Raw genomic sequence first — 11,379 nt, 5'->3', positions numbered from 1 at the left:
TGTAGAAATATAAATATATAAACAAAATCTGTACATTTTCTTACATTTCTTTGGTGTTTGCTTCTGTTACACACAGCGTTTTTTCTTCAGGAACACTCTATAAGTAGAGGATCTCTGGCTTTCATATGCCCCATTTTTTTGCCCAGACTTTTTGTACTTTGTATCTTTTGTGTAGAAGTGTTTTTCCAGGTTTGCCTTTGATAATTTCAAATTATAATGAATATCTTGTTTTATAAGCTGGGGTTTTTTTTGGGGGGGGTGGCTGGTGGTTTGTGTCTTTCTTTCTTTCTTTGTTTGCTTGCTTTTTACTGTCTTCAATTTGAGCCTTGTTCTTGGGTGAGGTGGAAGATGAACAGGCCAGCAGCTGTTTCCAAACATTGTCTTTGGAGGTTCATTTCTCTCACGTGATGACCAGCAGAGCTCAGCTTTTTATTTCGGTGATAATTGTGTCACACTGTCTTATTCACTAATGCATAACAAGGAACCGGAAGAGGCTGAGTAATTGGACACATTTTCAAGCATGAACGTGGGTCAGGAAAAGCTTCCAAAGACTCCCTATGAGCTTTGGAGGGTAAATAAAAGTTGTCTAGATTATATATCACTATGCCTACTGCAGAGGTGCTCTGGTGGCCTAGTGGTATAAAACTGTGCTGCAATCCCAAAGGCACACAGTTCAAATTCACCAGCTGCTCCACGGGGCTAGAATGGACAGTCTCTTCCCATGCCGTTAACTGCCTCTGAAAACCCCCTGGGGGGTCAGGTATGGGTTAGTTCCAACTCAACAGTACACAGCAACAACAACTGAAGAGGCAGATAAAGCCTACATTGCATAGGACTTGCTTGTTTGTATTCATTGTGTACATTTTATACTGAAGAGTTTATCCTAGATGATGGGATTACAGTGATGAAACCGAAATACTCTCTGCCTTCATGTATCTATGTATTCTGGAGGCAAAGAGTAAACAAGCATCCCAGCAGACATAAGGGTTTGGCTTATTACGATTGCTGTGAAGAAAAGAAAGGGATCATTCAAAGGATGCCAGAGAGGAAGCTTCATTGGTCTAGACTCAAGGATCTCTTCCAGGAAATACCAATTGGCAAAAAAATAGTATCTTGAGAATGACAGGTGGGGTGGAGCATCCCAGGGTGCACTGGTAGCAAAGGCCAATTTTCTGAGGCAGAGAAGTACTTGGTGCAACCAGGGAAGTGAAAAAAGTCATCCCTGTTGTTTATTGAGAAGGAGTTTTGATAAGAAATGGAGCTGGAGAGACTGGAGCCAGAAGAAATCTGGGAAACCAGGAAAATTTAAAATCACAGAATTCAAGAAATGGAGTGCTTCAAAAAGAACAAACACATGAAGTACACGGAATGCTAGTTGTTGTTGTCATCAGGTGCCATCAAGTCGAGATCATTGTTACAATCACCATCAATCCATCTGCTTGAGGCTCTTCCTCTTTTTCTCTGACCCTTCACCTTTCCTAGCAGTGTGTGTGTGTGTGTGTGTGTGTGTGTGTGTGTGTATGGATGGATAATGATGATTGATTTTCTAAGGTCTGATTCCTCCTAACAACATGCTCAAAGTATGTTCGATGAAGTTTAATCATCCTTGCCTCTAAGGGGCATCCTGCTTTTACTTCCTCCAAGATATACTGTTAGTTCTTTTGACCAACCATGGGATATTCAGTGCTCTTCTCCAATACCCCAAGTCCTGGGCATTGATTCTTGTCATCCTTACTCAGGATCCAACTTGCAGGTGCACAGGAAGCAATTGAAAATCTATGACTTGGATCTGGTATATCTTAGTCTTTAAATGATCTCCTCGTTCTTTAGCACTTTGCAGCAGATTTTTCCCAGTGTAACTCGTCTTTTGATTTCTTCACAGCTGCTATATTGAGTGTTAGTTTTGAAGCCCGATAAAGTGATATTGTTGACAATTTCAATTTTTTCTCCATATATCATGGTATTATCTCTTGGCCCAGTGGTATTCTTGTTTTCTTCATGTTGAGATATAAAACATAGACTATAGACTTTGATCTTCTGTGCAAGTGATTCAAGTCCTTTACACTTGCTGCAACCAAGGTGTGTCATCTGCTTATCACAGGGTGTTAACTGTATACCAGTAAGAAGTCTGTGAATTCAACAGTCAAGAAGGATCCTTTGAATGTTACAGAAGAGTCACTCTATTAAGGCCAGTGTCAAGGGTGTTTTGTATGTGAGAGTCACCCAAGATTGGCTTTAAGAATTAATGAGAGGTGAGGGAGTAGAGGCAACCTGGGAAAGTTGAAAAGACCTTAGCTGTCAAGCAAAGTGAGAGATGATTGTTGAGAAGATTGCAGTGTAATGAATTTTCTTTATTTCATATATACATATATATATATATATATATACACACATGTGTGTGTGTGTGTGTGTATATATATATATAAAGATAGAGATAGCAGATGTCTCATCCTGATAGAATGACCAGTAGTGAGGTAAGGAAGAGGTAGAAGAGTAGATTCCTTGAGAGGTAACATGTAGATGAACTCCAGAGAACACATAGCCGTGACCTTTATAGATTATCCATGAAGAAAATGATGAAGGGGTTTTAAGCTCTTAGTTAATTGGATTATTTCAGTTGGTGAATCATTCTGTCATTATGGAAGACAGATTTTGGTTGGCAATGAGTAGAAAATGACTAAATCCAGTTAGGAGGTCATTGAGAAAATTTGGGAAATTTCCTACTCATTAAAATGCAAAGACTTTTACTAAGTTTGTCAAGAAAGAGAGAGATGGGGATGTAATAAAGAGAAAAAATTGGATATTGGGAGGCAATCAAAGATGATACACACACATCCGTCTTTTTTAAGCAAGACTAGAATGATATTTGTAATTTTAAAGGTAGTTTCCAGTGGAATATCATGTTTGGAAGAGTGGAGGGGCGGCAAAGGAGAGGAAGACCTGCGATGTGATGGATCAATTCTGTGACTGGAGTGGTGGGAATGAGTGCGTTTGAGATGGCTAGGTTGGCACAAGATAGAACGATGTTTAGAGCTCTTGTACAAAGGGTCGCCATAAGTCACAAGTGACTCGATGGCTATAACAACAACAACAACAACAAATATAAATTGTCCACATAAAATTGGTTAACATTGCAACAGAATTTTAGATTCATTTCTCTGGAACTTATAACTGCTTACAGGGAACAAATGGGAGATGGGTCTGGGTACTTTTTGAAACAGTAGTCAAAGGAACGTGAGTTTCAAGACTAGGGAAACTTGTTTTCATTGGCCAGCCTTGGTTTTTGGAGTTGTTATAGTAGAAAGTTGAATGAGTGGTAACTTTCTACCTTCTTTATTTCTGATTGCTTTTCTTAGACTGCTAGTTTTGAAAATAGTCTTTTTGAAAATAGTCTTTTGACCATCCAGGTTGCCCGCATCCTTTCCTTCCTTTCTCTGCCCAGCTAACACATGGTAATCAGACTGCGCACAGGCATGAATTCATCCCTTGGTTTCTCTGGCTCACAACCATTTCCCAGAACAAAAGTTATTTTTTATAACACGTGAGGCCCATATTTCTCCAGTTTTGCTGCTGTGGCCAGACCTCAGTGGGTCTTTTTTAAAAGACTTTCCACATCATCTTGTATTGTATGGATCACCTCCAGATCCTGATTGGAAGGTCTCTTGGCTAGATTTCTTTTTGTTGTTGCTCCTTTCGGCCATGTGCTCATCTCCCATTCAACACTGGCTCTCCTCTTGTGTTGTGAGAGACCTTAATCTCTTTTGGGCCAGCAGCCATGCCATTTGAAAATTCCTTTAGGCAGCTATTCAACTGGTTTAACATCTTTCAATTCCACATCTTGGCTGGGATTTATCGTCTCCTGCTTGGCTTCCGTTCCTTTCAGTAAGGCATGGGAGGGCTGTGTTTTCCCTGAAGCAGGAACCCTAGATCCCTCCCAGTGTAAGCCCCTTCTCTTTTGGATCAGTTTTCCTAAGATTCTGGCACCGAATATTTAACCAGTTCTAGTTGGTGAAACCATGGACTGAAGTAGTGAGGCATTTTCATTTTTGTGGTGAGGTTCATCCTGCACCAGTGCTAGACATAGCTCTATAAACTCCTGTAACCCGTACTTCTTTTGTGTCTGACTTTTCTCCTGAGAACCTCCTTTGAAAAGCATTTAACTGGTGGACATGCAGTATCTCTACTAATTAGATTTCTAGTGTGATAGTAGGAACTGTGTGCCTTCAGGTCAACTGTTCATTTCCTGTGGATGATAGCAAGAAATTGTTATCTGATACAGTTGTGTGGAATTGAAAATTTAATAGAACATAAAATTGTGTAGAATCACTATAAAGAAAAGCAAGAGATTTTACTTCACACATCTGGACCAGAAAACCATCAGATTGCTAGTGGTTACTCTCCCTTCCTAAGCTCCTTCCTGTTTTAATTCAAAAATCAAACTCCCTGCCATTAAGTTAGTTCTCACAGTGACCATCCACCGGGTTTCCAGCATGGTCAGTCGTGGGAGGAGGGACTGCCCATCTTTCCCACGTGACGCCAATGGTAAATTTCAACTGCAAAGACACATGGTCTTTGGGTTGGCTGTTCAGCTTACTACAAGCCTCTCCTACAGTGCTCCCTTCTTTCCTGTTTTGATAGGGAAATAAACTGGAGGTGGAGTTCAGTTGAAGCTTACCATGTGAAATAACGTGACAGGCACAGCCGAGCACAAACTGTTTGGGGGCACAAGCCGGGGGCCTTTAAATCTGCTCTTGGTGTAGGAAGGAAGGTACTACAAAGCACATCTTTTATTTTTTTACCTTTTAAAAAATATTGGTTTTGCATAAAAGATTCTTAGACATTTTGTTTCATTCTTGTACATTGTGCTTCCCACATCCCTTCATTCAAATTGTTTCCATCTATCTATCTATCTATCTATCTATCTCTCCTTGCATTGAGTCAGACCTGCCTCCTAGTTGATTCTCCAGTAGATTTTCAGGGCCTATAAATTGCACAGAAAGAGATTACCCCCTCTTCCTTCTCCCTTGAGAGGATGAAAGGCACCCAAGCGTCTAGGATTCTCCTTCATAGAGTCGCTGTGAGTCCCCTGCGACTTGACAGCACTTAACAACAACAAATCTTTCTCCCTTGGAGGCACTGGTTGGTTCAAACTGCCAGAGGGTCTGCCTTTGGGTTAACAGCACAACTTCCTATAGACTACACCCTCAGAGCTCCTGAATAAATGTATACAAATAAGTATAATATTTTTCATGTGTTTTGACTATTTCCTATAGGCAGCATTCAGAGCTTTTAGTGCATGTTTTTTTTTTTAATTTAGGTTGTTTATTTTTCATTTCAATGAACATCCATGTTCATGTTATTTTTATAAACCTCACAATAGTTCTGAGAACATATCAATGACATTATCACTATTACTCTCCTCCATTAGTATTAGGAAGTCACAGCAATGAAAGAGGCCATTCTTTTGGGACATTTTACAGTGGTAGAAGGAGTTAGGATAGTATATGAACTAGAATATCTGAATAGTCACACAAAAACTTTTTCAAGAATTACTCAAGGCATTGAAGGAAAGAACCAGGAGAAAAACAGTTGAAGAAGCCAGGATGGGACTAGAGGACAGAAGGGTTTGATTGGGTTGACAGAGGTACAGTTTACTTTGATTTGAGGGAATTAGGAAAACTTCAGTGGAGTTGCTCCTATTTTGCCATTCAAAAGTGAGACAGAATTGCAAAAACAGGAAAGAAAGTGTTATGACGCTAAAAATAATTGTTTGTCTATTCTTTCTCTTTTAGAGTAATTTTGGGGTCTGACTTTGATGATTTTTCTTTTTTTTTTAGAAGACTGACACAATTACTGTCAACTCTCTTCAAACTAAACTGTCAAGTGCATTTTCATTTTCTTTATCTTGACTATAGTTTTTGCATTACATGTATTTAATGCTTTCGTAACATTTTCTTCACTGCTTCTCCAAACATGTATTTCAGAACTGTTCAACCAAAGTCAGAGGAATCAAAAAGCATGACAGATGAAAGTGTAAATTGTGGCAGTTAACTAAGAGGATTAAAGAGAGAAATGGGAAGAAAATTTGCAACTTTTTGCAGAATAGAAGGATTATATCTCCCAGATGGATATAGCCTAGTAATAGAGACATAATTTTTATGAGAACATTTTTAAAAATTTTATTATTATTATTATTAATTTTAATGAAAATCTTCAGTCTTTGGATTTCCTTTCATTCATTGTTGCACTTTTCTTCCTGCCCACCCACCCCCTAGTACACTCTTCTCTTGGAAAAGTAGAAGAAAAATTTTTTCATTGTTTTACAATCCCTCCCCCCCAGGTCCACTCCATTATGCAGCCTTCATCTGGACTCCTATCATGACAATAATACCTAATCCCATATCCTTTTAAACAGTTTTCTCCCTCATCTGTTTCAATGCATTATACATAATTTATCCCATCTTTCTCAGTGGAAACAAAAGAATCAGGATCAGTGTTTCTCATCATGTTTACCCCACTTTCCCACTGCTGCTGAATCAGTTTCACCTTATAATGACGAGGGCTGTAAATTTTCACAGAGAAGGGAGTGCTCATGCTTCTCTCTCAGAGCATCTGGTGAATGCCAACCACCAACCTTTCAGTCAGAAATCAATTCTAGCAGGACCCCTTGAGCATCATGTTTACAAAGAACAAGATGAGTCACAGATTGGCCACTGGCTAATTAGCACTGGCTTGTCAGCACTGATATTCAGGACCTTGAGTGATTGTCATTTGTTGACAGAAAGAATTGTCTTGTGACTGATTGGGATTGTCTGGCTACACTGTGGAGCTTACCAGAGTCTCCTACTCTCTGTCACTCGATTGCTGCTTAGATTTTATCAGAGTCAACCAAAGATTTGAATAATCCTTGAGATTGTCCAAGGAGCCCAGAGCTTCTTCGAGCTACAACTCTACAGTTAGAACTACTTGTCTTTACCACAACCAGAAAGAGTGACTATATTTTTCAGTGTTTTCCCCATAGGAATCTGCTGTCCTTGGAAATAGAGATGACAACATTTACAAAACACCAACAGTGGCAATTGTGGTGGTTGTTTCAGTTCGAAAACATTTCCTGAGGAAAAGTAAATGTTTTCCTTCATTTTCACTGCAAAGTCATTTCCTTTAAAACATTTTATTTATTTGTAAAATGTTTTCAAGTACTTCCTGCATAAATATGATCATCTCATACTAATCAGAATGAGTGGAACACCTCTTTCCATCATTAATATCTGGTGTTTGTCAACCTGTGTTTGTTTTGTGCCTCATGTCAAATGTCTCTTTTGCAGATATTGATGAATGTGTAAACAACACTATTTGTGACAGTCACGGGTTTTGTGACAATACGGCTGGCTCCTTCCGCTGCCTCTGTTATCAGGGCTTTCAGGCCCCGCAGGATGGGCAAGGGTGTGTGGGTGAGTGTTTAGATATTTCCCCCCAAATATTCCACACCTCCCTGTTGATAAGAAATCAAAGTGATCCACACGGGAGCAATTATGAAAGACAATGTGGCAAGAATTTCATTACTTTTATTTTGTCAAACAATTTTGGGATGTGTAGAAATTACTGATGGTTTCTGAAATGGTGTGACACATTAAGAAGTATGGAAGTATAACTTTAAGTTTATTTTCAAAAGAACATCTGTTTAAGTGTTCAGCCAACTACGGGGACCTCCGGAGTCCGTCCTGCACAGGAAATAGAGTCTGCCGTGTGGTATAACTCGTCTGTCTTCAGAACACACCTTCTCAGGCAGTGCATTTAGAGAAAGGTGTTGGCAGGATCTTCAGTTTCCAGGAATGGCACCCATAAAATGACGCTCTGGACTGTATTTCTTCAGTCTGTCCTGGTATTGACGAGGCTGGAAGGAAATAGTGAATACCATCAGACATTCTAGAATATGGTCCAGCACATTCGCACGTACAAGAAGAAATTTTGCACTTTTAGATTTCTGTTTAGTTGTGGTATCTCTAAATCAAATTCGTTATGAAACACATTTTCTCTTAGAGCAGTTAAGTAGAGAAGGGAAGAAAGATTATTAAATTCATAATGTCACAGAAGAAAACAAGGCCATCTTGTTCTTAATTAGAGGGAGCTATCCAGCACTAATAGGGCCTGTTTGCCCTCTGCCTCCATTTCTGAGCTCAGGACTGGAGTTTCCAGGGGATGGAGTGGAAATAGAAATACATGGCAGACGGTTTATATACATGGCAGATGGCAGATGGGGAAAAGTCAGTAAATTTTTACTTTGAAAGTTTGCAGTTAAAAGATTAGTTCATTTGCCATCCAGACTAAACTGGAAAATTAAGTCTATTCAGAGGTTTAATGATAATATCACTTAACTATATAATTGCCTTTATGCACCTAATTATAAAATGTAATTCTTTCCAGGTCAAAAATAAAAATGATTTACAACTATAGTATAGAAAAAAGATTTGTATAAAGAGGATAAAGAGAAGATTTTATATAAAGGCTATAAAATCTTCACTGGAGGAGAATGTCCACCTTTGTCCTGTGGAGCAGCGGGTAAATTTGAACTGCCGACCCTTTGGTTAACAACCATTACACACTGCTCTACCTGAAAAGGGGCAAGTGTTCCTTTAAAAAAGTTAAAGGTTTACACCTTCTAAGTCTCATTCCAGCTCCAGACTTTCCTGTCATGAAATGGTCACAGGATGATTTCTCTCAGCAGTTAGTAGAATTGCTAATATTCTTATCTTTAAGAAAAGAATACCTTTTCCTTTGTTCAAATGACTAAGGGAAAAGCCAAATCAAAGAATAGAATAGAAAAGATGTTTTTCTCTTGTTGTTATTGTTGTTTAATGCCATCGAGTCGTAGACGACTCATAGCGATCCTATGAATGAACAGCCTGAGCACTGTTGGTACATAGAGTTTCCGGAGGCAAGCCATTTTGGAAGTGGATGCCGCTCCTGCTTCCAGGCTTGATTTAGTCGGGAAGCTCCAGCCAACACTGTCCACCATGGGTGCCCATTACCACGATTGGCACATCACTGTCACAGGCTTCAGCATCACAGCAGCCACGAGTTGCCTCTGTACAGCAACGCATAGACCAGTGCTATTAGCTATTTCAAATTTTGAACTTTCAAATCTACATTTTTTTTTACTTTTTTGACTAATAACTGAATTCTAAAAGACAAAACTCAAAACGGAGAGCCAGTAGAGTTCATTGTGGCTGTTTGTGAGCAGCTACTATATGCTATAAATGTCCCAGACACTGGGCTTGCTACTGAAACGAGAACAAAGAGAAGATCTCGATACTTGAGTGAAAGAAGCAAACATTATTTTGATGCCAAGTGCATGCAGCTGAAAAGTTATACTTCAGGATGTTAAAAGGACACAGAAATTACAGCCATATCCTCTTGTTTACAAATAAAGAATTAGTCACAATAAGAAGACATGGTTATTTCATAATATAGGAAATACTGTCCTAATCTCTGGTTCAGACTCCCACTCCAATCCCCTTTTCATCCAGTACAGTTGATAGAATGTATGATGTTTGCTTAATATTCAGACTACTGATAGGTCACAGGGCCTCTAATGGCCTTCCCTGCCTTTCCTTCTTTCCTTGTTTTTCTAGCAACACAATGTGGCTGCTTTTTGTTGCTCTTATAACTGTGCAGTTATTTACAGATATTTGCTTTTTCCACTCCTGCGCTGGAAATACACCCCCAACCTTCCCTTTCCTTCCCTGGACTCATCCCACTCGCTCTTAAAAACTGAAGTTAAGTGTCCTCTCCTCCAAGATGCTGCCCCCGATCTCATTTTCAGTCTGACCTATGGCTCCTCCTCCCATTTCCATTATGTATTTAAGCCAGTATCCATTATGGCACTTTAACAACCTTTGGGGGGGGGGGATAATTTAATTATGTGCTTGTACAGAAAGTAGCCACCTTCTTTAAATCCCCCAAGCTTCATATGATCAGTAGCTCTGGTAGCTTGTTGTGTTGTTAGCCATTAAGTCACTTGTGACTCACAGAGACCCTATGTACAAGAGCCCTAAACCCTGCTCTATCCTGTGCCAACCTCACTGTCTCTGACACACCTACTCCCATTACCACAATCACTGAATTGATCCATCTCATCGAGGGTCTTCCTCTCTGGTGGCTTAGTGGTAAGGAATTGCACTGCCGATGCAAAGGTACATGGTTTGTATCTACCAGTTGCTCAGCAGGAGAAGAATGGACAACCTCCTACCATGCAATTTATTGCCTTTGAAAATCCTCCGAGGGTCAGCTGTGGGTTGGTTCCAACCCAACAGTACACAACACTGTGTAGTGCATCGCTGTACTCTGATGTCCACATGTGTTATGTACAATGTCAGGGCTGAGTAGCCATGAGACCAGCGTTGTTCGTTTTTCATCCTCAGCTCTTGCTTTTGCTTCCTCCTCCTTCCCGTCTGCACTAATCTTTGAGATCTTGTTTCCAGTGTCACTATCTTAACCAATCACAACCTTTGTGGTCTGCATATTTCATTGCTGGCGCCTGCACTGCTTGGAAATACTCTGGTCTGTTCCACCGACTTGACTACAAGTTCTGTGAAAGCAGGCGGGGGACGGGGGTGGGAGGCCCAGCCAGACTCACTGCTGTCTCATCAGGGGCTGCCTCCTAAAACGGCAACTAGAAAATAGATCTTGATGGAACAAGGGCCATCTGATGGGCTACATCTTCACAGCTGTGTAAGAAATACAAGTTGGAAAGCACACTGTTCCACTTGACATTTACCTAAAATTGATAAATGTGAATTGGCAAAATTCTAAAATCCATTTTTCTAAATTATGACTGTCTAGGTTGATTCAATACACCCTGTCTCTGTTTTACTTTATGTTGCAATGTCATTTCCTAAGCTAAATGCAGCTCATTGAATTTATATCTGTTTATACACAAAGTGAAATGGAAAACTGAGGTAATTTTCTAAATAAATCAACATATATAAGCTTTCTTTGCCCAACTAAGTGGATTGAGCAGGTAAAAATGGCATTTTTCTCCCCTTTCCTAAATTGTTTGCACAAATTCTTAATTTTTTGTGAACTATCCCAGAGTGTGCCTATGAAACTGATAATTTGTATAAAATGTATAATTTCATGATTGTTTTGGATGCCAAATAAGGCACTGGCTTACTTAACTGGGCACTCAATAATAACGTTTCATAGAAGGTGAAAAGGTAAAAATTATTGGACATGGTCGAGCATAAAATCAGTCTTTAGGGTCCAGAAATTGTTTAGTTTTTTAATTAAACATGTATCAGTGAAATGCCATGCCTATGTTTTAATATATTTATGCATAAAATAAAATCGTTTAGCTAAATAAAGCATGTCAACAGAATT

At 39.5% G+C, this 11,379-nt stretch overlaps 1 protein-coding gene across 4 annotated transcripts in view; it reads left to right on the top strand.

Moving 5' to 3' along the window:
- The window catches only part of LTBP1 (latent transforming growth factor beta binding protein 1), a 687,127-nt gene that overhangs the window by 597,363 nt on the left and 78,385 nt on the right, over positions 1–11,379 (top strand). For 2 of the 4 annotated variants that reach the window (XM_006882359.1, XM_006882362.1), the window contains one exon: positions 7,326–7,451. The exons of the other annotated variants lie outside the window; for them this stretch is intronic. In XM_006882359.1, the coding sequence (XP_006882421.1) occupies positions 7,326–7,451 (126 nt within the window). The remainder of the gene's footprint in view (positions 1–7,325; positions 7,452–11,379) is intronic. 4 annotated transcript variants of the gene reach the window in all.

This window comes from Elephantulus edwardii, unplaced genomic scaffold, assembly GCF_000299155.1.
Source record: "Elephantulus edwardii isolate Elephantulus edwardi_28Jun2011 unplaced genomic scaffold, EleEdw1.0 scaffold00019, whole genome shotgun sequence".
Lineage (NCBI taxonomy): Eukaryota > Metazoa > Chordata > Mammalia > Macroscelidea > Macroscelididae > Elephantulus > Elephantulus edwardii.
This window is presented reverse-complemented; position numbering and strand designations above follow the sequence as displayed.